General features: G+C 45.1%; 1 protein-coding gene across 1 annotated transcript in view; it reads right to left on the reverse strand.

The window, feature by feature from the left end:
• Nucleotides 1-409: 409 nt before the first annotated feature.
• arhgap5 (Rho GTPase activating protein 5) overlaps nt 410-18,242 on the reverse strand; it is a 36,997-nt gene continuing 19,164 nt past the window's right edge. The window contains exons 4-7 of the mRNA XM_080784864.1: nt 8,516-8,593; nt 6,876-7,007; nt 6,207-6,312; nt 410-5,521 (exon numbers count right to left, since the gene is read on the reverse strand). Coding sequence (XP_080640990.1) covers nt 5,203-5,521; nt 6,207-6,312; nt 6,876-7,007; nt 8,516-8,593 — 635 coding nt within the window. The 3' untranslated portion in view covers nt 410-5,202. The remainder of the gene's footprint in view (nt 5,522-6,206; nt 6,313-6,875; nt 7,008-8,515; nt 8,594-18,242) is intronic.

The raw sequence follows: 18,242 nt of genomic DNA on the forward strand, positions 1-18,242 counted from the left end.
GCAGACCTACAAGCTCGTATCGCGCCACTCGGTGGCGCGATATGAGCTTGTAGATCTGCTATTTTTCAATAGGTAAAGCATAACATGATGCTAACACCAAAATGGGTGCCCGGTCAGAATGGGTTAATTACCAGGTCTTATTCCCTAACTTGAGTAAACTAAAACCCTGGAGGCGTGATCAATGCTCTTTGGCCACTCAGAATAGCCAAATGGCATTGATCACGCCTCCAGGTCTTTAGTTTACTCAAGTTAGGGAATAAGACCTGGTACTTAAGACACGCAAAATACAGCCCCAGGAGTTTAGGAATCCACTAGTTTGTAGACATTTTAATATGGGTCGCAAAAAACTCAGCATTAGTCTCAGACAGTGACATTCTGATTTGACAAGAAGTAACAAACCCAAACACAGTAGTTTTTGGAAAAAAAGAAACTTTATTTGGAAACATTATGGAGAAGAAAAAAGTTGAGTATTTTTTTCCATTTCTCAAAATTTCATGTTTTTATTTACTATGATACAGAGAGGATGACGGAGCTCAGATCTGGAGGAACTAGTTTGTACACCGGTTTGAAACGAGCATGGATCTTATGAACAAAAGTATTAATAAAATAAAAAATATGATTGCTTTGTGGACAACTACAGAATAACTGGTTAATCTTTTATCTTAACTAGCAGCTGCTGAGTTTGTCCACCACTTTGTCCACCCCCCAACAAAGAGGGGGAGAAAGTCTTCAAGAACTATATTGGCATAATTCCAATTCCTCCATACGTTCCCTACTTCCCTTCCATGTGCCCCTGTCCTCAAAGTCTAGAACCGAGTGTCCTATAGAGGGGTGGACTGCTAGCTTCATTCCATTCATGATATCTACATATTTATCCCCTTTATAATGTGCTTATATAACACTGATGGTCAACAAATGAGCTGTCAGCTCCATTCTATTCCAGACATCTGACACCTAAAATGTGCCCGTGTCATTGTGTTGGAGAATGGGCTATTGGCTCCGTTCCATTCCAGATATTTGTCCCCTAGAATGAGCCCATGTCATCATAATCTAGGATAGGCTGTATGGGCTCCAATCATTCCAGAAACGCATCCCTTACAATGTGCCCTTGTCCTTATGCATGCACGTCTATAACATAACCTAGAATGGACTATTGGCTCGGTTCCATTCCAAATATAAATCCCCCACAGTGCTCTTATCCACTCATCTTTTCTTGTTCACTTCTTTACACATACATGTGAAAGTTACCCTCTCTCGCTCTCGCTCTCTCTCACACACACACACACACACACACACACACACACACACACACACACACACACACACACACACACACACACACACACACACACACACACACACACACACACACACACAGTAACAAAGCAAGTTGGGTAATGGGTTTGAGAGCCCAGAACCACTAAGCACCCACAATTAAATAACTACTAGGGGTTAAACTCTCTCCACACACATTTTACAAAGCTGTGATTTGTTCCCTGCAGGCCCTCTCGGGGTCCAATCACCTAGTCCTACATACACACACAGCATGCAAAAGGGTTAATTTCCAACTGGTCATAAACACACGAAGGGCTACTAAATGAATGGATAAAAGCATCCACTTAATGGGGTGGGAAAAGAGTGAACAAGGAGGCAGGAGACGAGACAAGTTTCTGAAATGGGACAGAGCCAGATGATTAGATTTTTTTTTATCTCAACACCACCAACTCAAAATAACCATCACTTTGTGTTTGTCATTCCATGGCTGAATTTACACAGGAACAAATGAAAAACTAACACCTTATTTTTAGCCCCATTTGACGGTATGAACGCCAAAGCTAAGTCTAACAGGGTTAGAAGAAGGGTGACACTTTATAATGGCATTATCCTTGTGTATTAATATGAATTTGAGGTATTTTTGCAATAGATATTTTTCTAGTAAAACAAAACTCACGTTTTCTAATAATTACATTATTGTGTACACATTATACTTAATGTGTTGGTACTGTACACAACTAAGTAATATTTCCAGCCAATACTTTTTCATTGGTTAATACGGATTGTAATTAATAAAATAATTCACTTAAAATGTCAGTTTTTCAGTTCCAGTGTAAATCAGTTTCCCCTCATTCTCAAACATCCATCTACACAAAAATTGTTTTTCCATTCTCGAAAAGGCAATAGGGGGAATCGGACCCACCTTCCCTCTAACCTTCCTGTCTCTCCATCAGAACAGAAAGAAAAAACCAACAGTGGGTTTTAGTTTACAATGTAAACTTTACAACATCATCAACTGCTGCGGAATGAGATTAGAGCCTCTTGTGTTTTTAAACTGGATTACAGAGAAAGTTCAGTACCCCATGCTGGTTCATAACATCAGATAAATCAGCCGCAGATAATATATATAGTATATATATATATATATACTGTATATATATACTTATACTTTCTTTCCTCTATTTAGGGAAACTATTAGACATATAATCCAACATATGATATTAAAGAGTTGGCATCTTGCATGACAGAAATGAAAAAAAAGAAAAAAAAAGAAACCAATTACAAATCGATAAAAAAAGTTGAAAATCTTCATCACACATTCCCTCAACCCAACAAACAATCAATGCATTGAAAATGACAGCGCTTGGCATTCAGCTCAGCATGTATTTAATGTGTTTGGAAGTCTTTTTTTGTTTGTTTTTTTACTCCGTAAATTTATTTCAGAAAAACAGACATGCAAAGTTTGTTCCAACAAACCCAACGTAACGACGACCGAAAAAACAAGAGGAACAAAAGAGAAGAGGATTCTCTGGAAAACAGACAAACGAGTTGGCCCATCCATCAGACATCAAACGCCCCCCCCCCCCCCCCCCCCCCGCAAAAAAAACTACTAACGAAGAAGAATAAGACAAAAGGAAACAGAACCCAGAACCAGAATGCTTTGCGACAGAGGTATTTCCTCTCGGATGTGCCATCATTGGGGGGCCGGGGTGGGAGTGGGGGAGGTGTTCATAGTGGGATCCTCCCCTCAGAGAAAAACATAGAACTAGAGAAATATTATCTTATTGGAGTTGGGAGTGCTGAGGGTCAAACAGGCAGGCTGAAAGAGGGTTTTTTTTATACACCTGCTCCTACATCCAGTTTGCTTCTCACTGCTTGTTGCAAACCAACTTGTCTCTACTCTTTCTCTTTGTGAATCCCTTCCTCGTGTTCCTCTCCTCCGACAAACGGACAGTGTGAGGTGTTGGGAAGAGGTTGTAGTAGGACCACAGATCAATTCACACAGATACACAGACCTACGGACACACACACACACACACACCGACACACACACATCCCCGGTAAAAATCACACTTGTAAAAAAAATGTTTTAAAGAGTCCGTTTTTGAGAAAAATTATAACAAAAAAAACAAACATAACAAAAAATGAAACTCAGTCAGTGGGACTTAAAAAAAAATCTATTGTGCATGTGCTGTCCTTTTGGGTCACAGTTCAAAGTTTGATGTGATGGGCAAAGGGAGCGGGGGATGGTTGCAGTTTTTTTTCTTTTTTTTAAACAATAGCAAATCCCCCAACGCAAAAATAACTTGTTTGTATAAATATATTTATTTCCTTATATTTTTGCAAGTCATCCTCCTGTGTACGTGCAACCGTTTTATGTGTCCAGATTGCTATTCTATTGTCAAGAGTCCACACTTCTCAGAGAAGTCCCTGGAAGGTGAACGAAAGGTTTGGGAAGAAACCAGGACACAATTGTATGCACTGATGTATGGAGAAAGTAAGGTCGGCTGACTGTTAAGAAAACCCACTCAGTCAGTCAAATAACCAGCCAGTCAGTTAATTAGTTAGTTAGTGATGACTGTGCTAATCAATCAGTCAGTCACGCACTCAGCAAATCAGCTAAAGCGAGTCTGATAGGACAGTCAGTGAACCAGTCTGTCATTTGACCCATCAGTTAACCAGTCAGCTAATTATGCAACCATCCAGTCAGTGAATAAATCTTTCCGTCAATCAGTCAGTTGAATCAGTGGCCTTTGGGCGAGATCCAGGGACTGTTCTGGTCATCTTTACCCAGTTGAGATGCAGTCTCGGAGGACTCTACTTTGGAAAGCTTCTCATCTCCTGGATCTAGCCTGGCCTGGGATCTAGACCTTGAGCCTGGGTCTAGAGAGTAGCTGGGGAAGCAAAGGGGCCTGAACTTGGCCAATCGGTGGACTTGGTGTTGAGGGAAAAGACATCTATGTGCTATGTTATTATGAGAGGTGAGGCGAGGAGAGGCAACTCTTTAGCCAGTGGGCCTTCCATGTATCTGAGCACAAGATGTCTAAATATCAGACCTGTCTTTACTCTGTGGTTCAAGGTCCAAAATCAAATGTGGCGTTACCTGAATCCGATTGGTTTGTACAGTGTCAGGCACAATCAATTCAATCTAGATAAAGTATGCGAGAGCCCAAATTTGATGTAGTTTAGGCTCCAATTCTTCTAATTTCTCACAATCCCAATGAGAAACGTTAGCATAATATAACATTGATAAAAGGTAAGATAAAAGTAATTCACTTATAGGCCCAACTAAGATACAAAATTGAACAGCCTACTAGCACACATGCCGATGGCCCCGAATCTACAGAGCTGTTAAACAGACCATGATTGTTTTCAGATTTTCATCCTAGGCCAGGCAAGATCAAGTCATCCCAGATATAGTCATTAAATCCAGATAATGATCATAATTCCACATGGTGTTGTGTCCATATAAGGAAGTGGGTGTTGCATCCCAATTGGCTTCGATTGGTCAATCAAAAAACTAACCAACTCCACAGGCATTCTGTACTGGTAGGTCTCAATCTGGGATTTAATCTCACTCAACTGGCACATTTCACATGGATGAGATAATCCACGAGAGAGAGAGAGAGAGAGAGAGGGGGGGGTCTATTCTCCACCCAGTGTTGGAGGTAAGGGGCATGTAGTGGTTATTGAGAGAGAGAGAGAGAGAGAGAGAGAGAGAGAGAGAGAGAGAGAGACATCGTCCCGGACAGAGAACCATGCCTGTTCGATCCCAGCACCCAACAGGTCAATATGTGTGTCCATATCCCTGTAGCCATCCGTTGAATGTCGCCAAGCGGGGACTGTTGAATTCGTTAAGACGCAGGAGCTCCCTACACGTTACCCGTTAGCCATGTTAATTAACAGTGCCTCTGGCCTGTCTCTCTCCTATATGAGGGCGTCTGGCTGCAGGGCGTGCTGTATCTGCTGGGGCTGGAGGGGCGGCGGCAGCTGCAGGGGCAGCAGGGCCTCCACCATGTTGTGGCAGTGGGGGGGCGGCGTCCCCTCGCTGCTGGAGCTCTCCGCCATGTCGCCGCCGTAGAAGAAGTAGTCGCTCTGCAGGATGAAGGACTCGATGACGGCCTGGTTCAGCTTGGTGGTGGACAGGGTGTCCTTGTTCTCAAAGTCAGGACGCATCAGCGTGGGCCAGAAGCAGATGGAGAGGTTGTCCGCTGTCATCAGGGTCGTCTTGCTCTGCTGACTCACCCTGGAACGGCACAGATATGAAACCACGTTATCCGTTACAGAAGGGCACGGTCAAAGTGATAGAAATACAACCACTGCTGCCAATGTGCCTTTCAGCGAGGCAGATAAACATCTACGCTGGACAATAACTGCTACTCAAAGTGTCCAAGCAGAAGTAGGGGAAGTTATGTTTATGCTTTGCAGATCTGTTCACATTCCCAGGGCATGAAAATTACATACAACGGACCAATTAGTCCTATAGTCTTGCTCAAGGACACTTTGACACCAACTCCGGGGGAGCCGGGTTCTAACTGGCAACCTTGCGGTTACCATCTGGCCACTCTACCCCTGAGCCACTTTCTTCTGTAGCTTTTCCAGACTTTTCTCCTCATGAGAGTGTGCATGTGTGTGTGTGTGTGTGTGTGTGTGTGTGTGTGTGTGTGTGTGTGTGTGTGTGTGTGTGTTATCCCAGTCTCTGGTCTGTAGACCCAATGACCTCTCTAATTTATGATATCACTGCAAACGATGTCATTGTGTCTCTCCCTTTTTTTCTTTCCTTCTTTCTCTCACTTTACTGTGCAGAAATGACAACATTTTGTGTGATATCCCTCTTGTACATCTCACGCATGTGTGTGAGATGTAGTAAGTGTGTGTGTGTGTGTGTGTGTGTGTGTGTGTGTGTGTGTGTGTGTGTGTGTGTCTCTTACCTGTTGAGGTGTGAGATGATGTATTTGAAGACCAGGTAGTTGACAGGAGAAAACTTATTGACGATCTCCCTCAACACCTGCAGGCGCTCAATATGGTCCACGATTTCTGTCACACACACACAAGAGACAAATGCGTAAATGCAGGAACACACAGACAGAAATAAGCACACTTTATATGCACACTACACAGTAAAGTCCTCAGCATTCATCTAACTGAGTGAGTGTATAAATCTAATGACATCGGGTTACATTCGTACACTCAGTTAAATGAATACTCTGTTTATGCCTCAAGCCTGTGTATATATAAACAAATACATTTATGATACCATGCATATGCCTATCCCTAACCCTACATAGACACACACACATTCGTTCCATTTACATCCCATCAATCATCTTAACGAGGAGGCTCTAATGGACATAAAAGTTCATAGGTCACTAGTTCATGATCCGAGAAGAGAAATGGAGATCAGCATGGAGACGTTCAATGGCTGTATATATAACCCAGTATAATTATCTGGTGTCTGGATGGGTGTGTACTAAATGCTCAGATCAGAGATTGATGCCTGTGTGTGGCTGTGTGCACAGGATGACTGCATCTGTTTGTTCATACGTGTGTGTATGTGTGTGTGTGTGTGTGTGTGTGTGTGTGTGTGTGTGTGTACTTACTTGCGGCCTCAACCAGTTCAGGGTGGAGGTTGTAGGGTATGAGGGGGTCAGGCAGGTCAGCAAAGAAAGCTTTGAGTGCTCCAGCTACAGCGTTCACAGCTATGTCCATCACCACAAAGTCTACACCGTGATCTACACGTGCGCCACACACACACACACACACACACACCATTAGCATTGTACTTGGCTATAAAGTAGTATTGTAAACGGATTTGGTTATATTCTGACATTTCTTCATTTCTGTGAGTGTGTGTGAGAATGTAAGTGTGAGTGAGAGACACACAAACAGAGACAGGGGGGGGATTCTGGACCCCCTCGAAAACGAGATGATACATCTCAAGGGGATATCCTTTTCTCAATAAAGGTTCATATAAGGAGAGGGTGGTGGTGTATGGAGGAAAAGAGGAGAGGGTGAGGGGGCAGAGGAGAAAAGCAGGAGAAGAGAGGAGCAGAGTTGTGATTCAGAACTGCTCCTCCGCTGTGGAAGTGAAGCTTATTGTCCTCGTCTCCCCGAGGGAAACACTGCAGCGATGCACCGACCTACATACTGATGGGATAAATACCCAGAGATGAGACCCTGACTGCTACAGTACTGTGCATTCACTATGCAGACAGTATATTATTAGAGGAAGACAGGAGGAAATTGGAGAGGGTCAAAATTGTGACCGCTTTGCTCCTGACATTTAATGTATGCAACCTCAAAATATAGCATGGAGCATTCATGCAAGTGCAGATAATTCTTCCGGGGCGGACCGAAACAAGCCGTCGATTGAACCAAAACGAGCGCTCCTCTTGGCCCGTGGCCCAGAAAAACAGACGTGCTTTGTGAACTGCGACAGTAGAGATCACCTGTCAGGACAGTCCCGAAAATGTGATGTTTGTCCCATGTCACACATTAACAGAAAAAATTCCCGCATTTCGATCATGGTAACAAGAAGTTCCTTTAACGCTGCAATTATCCCCTATTAAAAAAGGGGGAAGAGAAATGCTGTTCTTGGGGAAATGTCATTGGTTTATGTTGCTGTAAAATGTCACTATTAAAAGAGAGAGAGAGAGCAATGTGTCATAAATCAATGCGTCGTCAGCCAGGTGTGGTGATGTTTGCAGGGCCAGCAAACCGGTCTGTACATGGACCGACATTATGATGAGTTTTGTGTTCTGTTGTCGTGGGTGAGAGAGAGAGAGAGAGAGAGAGAGAGAGAGAGAGCTCAGCGACAACACAGATCGTGAGATTCCCGTCACAACAAAGTGGATAGCACCGCGCAAGCACGCAATTACACCGAATTAATGCTTTAGTATCCTTCGCTCCAGTCACCAACACTCTGTAGAGAGACTGTTTCCATTGACGGACTGATCAAAGGAACCGAATCTGAACAAGCCTCCTACGAGAGAAGAGAAGCACACCGAAGGCTGAGATGTCGCTGAGCGCTGCTGCGCTAACTTTCCAGCACTTTCTTTCTGTGTGATCTCACATGTGTCAGCAGAGAACATTTTTTCAAGTATGTTGAAGTTGAGAAGTGAGAAGAGTTGATTGTTCACTACAATCGCTACCAGTGTGTGTGTGTGTGTGTGTGTGTGTGTGTGTGTGTGTGTGTGTGTGTGTGTGTGTGTGTGTGAGTGAGTGAGTGTGCGTGCGTTACCTTGATCAAACTGTTTCTGGATGTTGTCCTGGTCGGTTTTGTTTCCACTGACTCTGTACAGACCTTCTGTTGTCAGACCTATAGGCACATAAAACACACAAACCTGTCAGTCAATATGCATACATTACATTAGTCAATATGTTATGTCAAAGGGCCAAAAATGGCCATTGTGGGAATTTGGTCACTAGCAGGTTAACCCATTCCTCCATTGATTTGTGACCATCTTGCAACAGAAAGGTCACCGGCTCCACCTCCATGACTAACAACCAATGCTGCATTCCCCTAAAACTGAGTGAATCAGTTCATCCAGTTTGTGTTGATTTACGCCGACATTGTCCATATTTGGGCAGAATTGTCATCCCGCCTCTCGTTGCCATTTGGATACCAATATGGGTATCTGCATGGCCGGCACACACTTGAACACAGAACACAGAACTTGAACTTGAGAGAGAGAGCTGTACTGCAGTAGGTCCCTACACAACAATACCAAACAGCTGATCTAAGAACAGTGGTCACAGAAACGAGCATCTAATTAACACAGGGTGCTGTCCTCTGAGAGCATGTACACGCACACATACACACACTGCAGTATGAGTGACCTTGGAGCAACACATGCTGCAGGATGCAGGTCTTTGGTACGTGTGTGTGTGTGTGTGTGTGTGTGTGTGTGTGTGTGTGTGTGTGTGTGTTGATTCAGTGCCAGAAAAGGGAACTAGGCCCCCTGCCAGAGGCATGTCATTTCAAACTCTCAAGAATTCAACATATGGATACAATATTATATTATGTACGTTTAATATGTCCACATATTTAAGTGTATGTGTGTGTACATGAGTGTAGGTATGTGTATGCATGTTCCAACGTGCATGTAGAATACAATGTGTGTGTGTACACATACTACAGTATGCCCGTATGCAGCAGAACCCCACCCATAATACAGTGTACTCAGACACACTGCCTACCCAGCATTCCTAGCAGGTTGTGACGAGTCAGGACACGTCCTCCTGACACAGTGGGACAGAGAGACTCCTTACTGTAACTACAGGACACTTTCACACACACACACGTGTGTGTGTGTGTGTGTGTGTGTGTGTGTGTGTGTGTGTGTGTGTGTGTGTGTGTGTGTGTGTGTGTGTGTGTGTGCACAAATGAGAGAGAGTGAAGTCTATTTTAAACAGTGCAATGCAAAATTAGGCTTGAGATTGAAGAGGTGAGTGTGTGTGTGAGAGAGAGAGAGAGAGAGAGAGAGAGAGAGTGAGACTCAGTCTGTGTCTTTGCAAGTGTGTGGGGGGAGCATCTGTGCCCCAAAGGCTTTGCACATCAGTGAAAGGCAGTGTGGGTGTTTCTATGTGACAACACAGTCTGTTGGTGTTTATGCGTGTGTTTGTCTGTGAGGATTTATATGTGTGTGTGTGTGTGTGTGTGTGTGTGTGTGTGTGTGTGTGTGTGTGTGTTGGAGAGCAGGTGTGTGTTTGTCTGCGTTATGGTATAGCATCTGTGCATCTTAGCCGTTAAATCAACACACATTATCTCAGTCTAATGAAGAACCTGCTTCCAATGAAACACAGTGTGTGTGTGTGTGTGTGTGTGTGTGTGTGTGTGTGTGTGTACGCACGAGCACACACACACACACAACTTGGTTGTCACCGACTTTGTCAGCAAAATGTGAGTTGACACAATCACAGTCTCACAGATACACAAACACGCATGCACTGACTCAACACACACTTAATCTGGCCTGAATGTGTTGTGTATGAGGTTGTTGCCGCATTTTTTTTAAATTGTCAGGTCTTGTTCTGTTGTCTGCAGACACACAAACTCATGCACGTGCGTCAAGGCCCTGGCAGAAGGAAATAACAGTTGAGTTAATGTTTGCATGGTAGAATCCGATAAGACCTCCAACTGAGATATGATCTATATCCTGACTCACAATAACAGACACACACACACACACACACACACACACACACACACACGCTTTCCTCTTAGTGTCCATTTCTCTCTTTCTCCGTCCATCTGTCCATCTTAGTTAGTCTTGAGTTACCGTCTCTCCTTCTCTATGTTCTCTCCCTGTTTATCTTTAACTTTCTGTCATCATTCACTTTGTTTCTCTTTCCAGCTCTCTCTGTCACACACACACACACACACACACACAGAGCCACTGGCCCGTTGCCACGGTTATTTTATTGCCGTGACAACCATCTGCTGTGAGTAGGAACAGGAAGGAACCTTCAATAAATGAAAGTCAATCATTGGTCTAATTTTGTTTAACACACACACACACACACACACACACACACACGCACACACACACACACACACACGTGTATTATCAGATTAGTTTAATATTTTGTCATCAGAGTCAATGGTTTAAGACACCATTCTTCATTGAACATACTGTACACATTAACTCCCCCGCTAAATTATATTTGAGAATATATGGAGAGATGATTTTGATATATCATATTGTAAAAAGAAAAAGAAGAAAAAGAGAAATATGCCATATCACTGCTGAAAATTCCTGGCCTGGGCTGTGTGTGAGTGGCTGAATGTAATACACATGCATACGGTAGTACACAAGCTCACAGACAGACCCCTACTGTGAGCACTGGAAGTGTGTGTGTGTGTGTGTGTGTGTGTGTGTGTGTGTGTGTGTGTGTGTGTGTGTGCATGCATGCACCTGAAAGATATGCATATGATTGCGCACTACACTGCAGCCTTACACACACACACACGTACAGTGATTGTGTCTGGCCAAGTCATCAGTTTGCGAGCTAGTGTGTTAATTTAACGACTGTCCTCCACTGCAACCCTGGGTCAATGGAATAAATCAATACAAACCTGTGTGTGGTAGGTGAATGCTGAAGTGTGTGTGTGTGTGTGTGTGTGTGTGTGTGTGTGTGTGTGTGTGTATGTGCGTGCGTGCGCGCGCGTGCGTGCGCGTGTGTGCATGGATGTAGTTACTTTAGCTGCCAGGACATTAAATCATGCTCACACAACCCCCCCCCCCCACACACACACACACACACACACACACACAGAGGTTGGAGTAAAGCAGCATCTGCTTCCAATCAGGTCCACATCGTCTAGGTATCCCACAATCCTTTGCTAAAGGTAGCACCAGAAACATTGTGAGCTTGTAGATCGGCCATTTTCAAAAAGCTATTGTCTACTCTCCACAGAATGGTTATAGTGATTTTGATGGGGACCCCTGAGGGCTGAGCTAGACGGTTGGTACACTGTTGAAAAAAGCAGCAGGAACAGGGAGCAGAGAGAGAGAGAGAGAGGAAACAGAAAAAGAAGAAAGAATATTGCATTTAGACCAGTGGTTCCCAAACTTCTTCATGTCAAGGACCCCCAAATTGACATAAATTAGCCTGCGGACCCCCATTTGAAAACAATATGCCAGGGACCCCCATAAGAGAAGATTTTTACGTGTCTAGCAGTGATTCTCAACCTGTTCAATTTCAAGGACTCCCAGTTTGACATGCATTATAGGCAGGGCAGCACACAATTATTTTGGGCTAGTTCTCAAAGGAGCACCTGGAAGTTGGTGCGCACAGCGGGGGGGGAAGGACGGACGTTTCTACACTGCCACAATGTTATGCTGCCCACACGGCCAGATGCAAAAGATACAAAGATGCTAAGCTACAGAGTCACAGACAGTGTGGTCGTTAAGCAGAAGGAGGACGTTTATTAGCAGCACTGAAACGTCCAACACAGATACAATTTAATAAAATGAATCACCTACTTCTGCAGGTTCCATGTTTAAGTAAAGTAATTCCAGTGTTCAAGTGACAGATGCATGGTTTTCACATTGTAAATATGGTTGTGTGGTTTAGCAACTAGCAATATGACAGGAGCACCGTAAACTTTGCGAAAGTGTCATCGTAGCTTGTTTACAACTGAAACGGACTTCCTGTGCTCTGACTTCCTCTTCAAAATAAGAGTCACGTGTAAAGTTTAGTCAGGCCTGATTATAGGCTATGGACCCCTATTTAATGGTATTTCCATCTCTGGGACCTCCAATTTATGCCCTAATTGTTAGTCCCCTAGTTGGCTTTGTGTCAAAAAATTATCTCGTCGTCTTTTTTCCTGCAAGATGTGAACATGATAAATATCCCCTATATACAGAACCAAGTTGGCCATGCCCATACCAACCATGACCAAAAGTAGCATTTTAAAACTAAATGTGAGACCACAGAGAGGTTTAATAACAAAAGCATAGGCATCATATGGCTGTCTGAATATGACATCAAGGCATTTATGAGAAACTGAATTAATAAGTTGCTAACCCAGTACTGTCCCACACAAACGATACTTCTGTCCCTAAAATGTACGGTTTGGATCAGGTCACCCTACCTCTGCGTCTGTCCCCTCTGCTCTGCTCTGACACAACTCAACAAATCAGTTGTGTGTCCTGGTAACAAGTAACATCACAAACTGGAGCTAGAGAAGATTTTTTGATCAGAGCTGTTGATGTGGTAAATGGAGCTTAGATAACGTAGTGTGCGTGTGTGTGTGTGTGTGAGAGAGATGCTTCAACCCTGGACATCTGTCCCCATCTCTCTCTCACACACACACACACACACACACACACACACACACACACACACAGAGAGAGAGAGAGAGGTGTGTACAGGAGACAGATGGGCTGTCTTTATAAAAAGAGTCATCGGTCTGCAGTTACCTACATACTGGACACACACTTCATCACCATTATGCGTTCCTAGCAGAGGGGCTCTCCGGACGGACGTCTCTCCAACACTTTGGTCCCAGACGATATGTCTCCTAAAGCTACTGGCTGGATGGCTACGCACCTCCGTGCTCCCCCTCCCCCACAGGCTGAAGCTAAATGATTGGCTAGCCGAGATCAGTCAGTAAGAGGCCTTTAGTTTTAAGCGGGTAAGGAATTGGGATGTGCCGATAATCGTTATTATTGTCTTTATCGCGATAAAAACATGCTCACAATAATCATGTTGCAGTTATTGTGGAATTGTCCATCATACGCCGGACCCAATTTGGCTCCGTTTCCATCTACACCAAATCTCTTCAACAAAAACAGAACATCTGCTATTTTTGGCTGATGATCCCCCCCCCAGTACCGGTATATGGAGTCTGGGATGCCAAGTTGTTAACAAAAGTAAGAGTTTTTAAGTTAAAACTCTTACTTGGATCTACGCGATAATCTAAGTATGCTTAAGTTAAAACTTTTAACTTAAGCATACTTAGATCATCGCGATATTGTTAATCACACTTATTTTGGCCGCAATAATCGTCCATGACATTTGCATATGGTCTCATCCAAGGTGGGGGTAAACGTTTATTATTTAACCATGCACAGTGCTCCAACTCTTGGCACAACGCCAGGGATGTCAGGAAGACAGTTATCCTAGTCAGGGTTTAGGTCTGCTGCTACTGTATGGGGTATTCAAAGTGACACAGAACACACTCTCCATTTAATCCTTTACTTAAAGGTTAGAAAAAATGCAACAAACATGCTTTCATATACAGCCGATATCGCTGCTAAAGCCTGATTTTTACAGTTGCCCACTGGTGTTGCATGCCGTAAATAGCAGATATACAATATATGGGGCGGCAGTGGCTCAGGGGTAGAGTGGTCGGTAGAGAGGCTGGATGGATGGCAACTGTGAGGTTCCCGGTTCGATCCCGAGTTCCCCCAGAGTTAGTGTCCTTGAGAAAGACTCTGAACCCCTAATTGCTCCCGATGTGCACATTGGTGCCTTGCATGGTTTCCTCCGCCATCTGTGCATGAATGTGTGTGTGAATGTAATGCACGATCTATGTATTTTGGGAAAAAAGCTCTATATGAATGCACCATTTACAAGCTCACATTCGTTGAGTTGGAAAGCTGTTTCCATGAGAGAGCCTTCCACCTCAAAGACACGTTTATCGTGCGTGCATTTTTATCACATTTCTCTCCTAGTTCAACTTTTCTAATGGACGGGCTGGGGTTTTGGCCCAACATACAGTAGCACTGCTGCACTGGACGATTAGCACCATCTATAACAATTGCTGTGTCAAATTCGCAGTCAGAACTGCGACTGCTCAATTTCAGTCATCAAACTGTATGCCGTTTGCTTTCTTAACCATCTATCTTGAACACAGAATTGCGTGTGCATGTAGTTGAATTCCTGTCCACTGTCCAATCATACAATTACACACACACACGGCCGTGGGACGTTAAAAGCTTAACACTGATCCCTTCATTCAGACACTCTGAGCTGCCAGGAATTAATACCTGGAGAGAGAGATAGAGAGAGTACGTGCTTTTGTGTGTGTGCGTGCGACGTGTCAAGATGATATGCTATTGACCATCAGGAAGAAAAAGTGAGAGGAGAGTGAGTGAGAGAGAGAGAGAGAGAGAGAGAGAGAGAGAGAGAGAGCGAGCAAAGTATGGGTAGATAAATGGAGTTCTCCACCAACCTAGACAGCTCAACACATTTCACAACATCACAGGATGGTGAGAGACGGAGAGGAGGGCATAAAGAGAGCAGCAGAAGAAAGAAAAATCAAGAGGGAGGGAGGGATAGGGAGAGAGAGGGGGAGAGAGAGGGGTGGCAGAGAGAGAGGGGGAGAGAGAGAGAGAGAGAGAGAGAGGGAGGGAGGGATAGGGAGAGAGAGGGGGAGAGAGAGGGGGGGCAGAGAGAGGGAGGGAGGGATAGGGAGAGAGAGGGGGGGAGAGAGGGAGAGAGAGGGGGAGAGAGAGGGGGGGCAGAGAGGGAGGGGGAGAGAGAGAGGGAGGGAGGGATAGGGAGAGAGAGGGGGGAGAGAGGGAAAGAGAGGGAGGGGGAGAGAGAGAGAGGGAGGGAGGGATAGGGAGAGAGAGGGGGAGAGAGAGGGGGGGAGAGAGGGAGGGAGGGATAGGGAGAGAGAGGGGGGGAGAGAGGGAGAGAGAGGGGGGGCAGAGAGGGAGGGGGAGAGAGAGAGAGGGAGGGAGGGATAGGGAGAGAGAGGGGGGAGAGAGGGAGAGAGAGGGAGGGGGAGAGAGAGAGAGGGAGGGAGGGATAGGGAGAGAGAGGGGGAGAGAGAGGGGGGGCAGAGAGGGAGGGGGAGAGAGAGAGAGGGAGGGAGGGATAGGGAGAGAGGGAGAGAGGGAGGGGGAGAGAGAGAGGGAGGGAGGGATAGGGAGAGAGAGGGGGGGCAGAGAGGGAGGGGGAGAGAGAGAGAGAGGGAGGGAGGGATAGGGAGAGAGAGGGGGGGGAGAGAGGGGGGGCAGAGAGGGTGGGGGAGAGAGAGAGAGGGAGGGAGGGATAGGGAGAGAGAGGGGGGAGAGAGAGGGAGGGGGAGAGAGAGAGGGAGGGGGAGAGAGGGAGAGAGAAGGGGGAGAGAGAGGGAGGGGGAGAGAGAGAGGGAGGGGGAGAGAGGGAGAGAGAAGGGGGAGAGAGAGGGAGGGGGAGAGAGAGAGAGGGAGGGAGGGATAGGGAGAGAGAGGGGGGAGAGAGAGGGAGGGGGAGAGAGAGAGGGAGGGGGAGAGAGGGAGAGAGAAGGGCAACAGAAGGGCTTTCTAAGGCAGTGTAATGGAAGAGTAGAATGGATACCGTACACACATACACACGCACGCAGATACAGTACATATGCCCTGGACACAAACACACGCACAGAAAGGCCAGTCAGGAGGAAGTGACTCATAGCCTGAACAAAACCCCTGACACACACACACACACACACACACACACACACAATTAGACCAGCTGACTGCCTTGGTGCCAGGTGGCTCTGGCTACAGTCAACACAGCATGGCCCCTAGTAGTTACTAGTGACATGTGCATGTACACACACATTTTGGCGCAGGACAGTATTTCTTATCAAGACGTAACACACACACACACACACACACACACCTGACCTAACCACCAAGTACCACCAAGTACCACCACCTACCACAGCATGGGCCCTATAGTGACACCAGTAAGACGCGCAAACGCGGGAAGCGAACGCAGCTCGTACATATTTGGGTTTTGGACGTATAGCTGCTTTGGGGACTCCTTATATGGTTATTGCTGAGTCATGGTGACGTAATCACTCAGCTCCATACAAAAGCGGGACAGACACACAGACAGACACACAGACATGATCTGCTAGGTCTCATAGTAAGTGCTCATTGCGTTCGCAATCACTGCGTTCGCAATAAGCGTGCACATACACATGCGCATGTGTTCTCTGCCTTAAGGGTATTCACTATGGGAAAGGACGTGACTAATACCGTTCCAACAACTAGCACACACTCACTCTGACTATATCACACACACACACACTCACTCTATATCTCTCTCTCACACACACACACACACACACACACACATCTAATCCCTCTATTGGCCCTCTGCTTTTGCAAAATCAAAATAACAGAGAGGGAGAACGAATGACAAAGAGAAAGGCAGTGAAAGACAGGGAGATATCAGAGAGAAGTGACATGGTACAGAGAGATGGAAAGATAGAGAGGGAAAGAGGGAAGGATGGAGAGAGAGAGAGAGAGAGAGAGAGAGAGGACAGAAGACACTCACCAAACCTGCAACACATAAACCTCTCTTCATACGGTCTTCTCTCCCTTTTCTCTCTTTCAGTCTCTCTTTATCCAAGGCTTAAGGGCAAAGAAAAGAAAGAACCGAGAGAGAGAGAGAGAGATAGGATACTCTCCAAGACAGGCTAATGGAAGGTGGACAGATGCTCATGTGCAGCCATAGGCGACAAGCGTTTCTGACACGGACGGACGGACGGATGCACTCACACACACGTGAGCAATTTAGATCGTTTCTGTCGGGCAGAAACCTCCCATCTCCGTATTCTAAATGTTTTGGTAAATGAATGCCCTACTACTTGAATCATACTACACAGAAGTCACAACAGGGACGATATGTTGGTGTGGCTGTGCTCAGAGTCAGTGAACAGTAAACAACTAGGAAGTGATCTGGACAACACAATAAACAACAGGACATGGAAACAAACACAGGAAAAAGTTAATTACCGGTAACTACCAATACATATTGCAAGTTAATTTGCAATGCACAAGTTTTGTAAATAAATCGGTGAAACACCAATCAATCATACCTTGACTTGCTGTCTGTCTCACACCAGACACGGTACTAGAACTAAACTAACCACCAGACACAGTACTAGAACTAAACTAACCACCAGACACAGTACTAGAACTAAACTAACCACCAGACATGTGCGTGGTCAAAGAGGGACACCGCTAGAGTAATGTAAGATGGGATGTTGAAGTCTTGAGTCAGTATAGTCATGCTGCTGTTTATGGTAAAACATGATGATGGGAGGTAGTAAGTGAGAGAAAACGTGGTACGTGTGGTTATATTATGTTATGTAAATGCATTCATGATAAATAAATGTATGATACATTGATACGTGATCAATATTGCTTCAGAACTATGCAATAACACATATGCAAACATGCATATGAATTTTACATGGATATAACAATCCATCCATCCATGCTGTATGAATTATACATACACTACATGGATTATAAACAGAACTACATCAGTGAGGATTTGGTCCGCTCCAGTACAAAGTGGAGACTGATCCAACTTCAAAGTGAAGAGCAAAGAGCCAATAATCAGCTTTGTATGGACACACACACACACACACACACACACACACACACAGTCACACACTTCCAAAAATCTTTCAAACTGAGCTCCCTGCCATCCTTCGGTCAAGGTTCAAGGTTAGCTTTATTGTCCCTTGC

This window comes from Protomyctophum bolini (genome assembly GCF_963924005.1).
Source record: "Protomyctophum bolini genome assembly, chromosome: 15".
NCBI lineage: Eukaryota > Metazoa > Chordata > Actinopteri > Myctophiformes > Myctophidae > Protomyctophum > Protomyctophum bolini.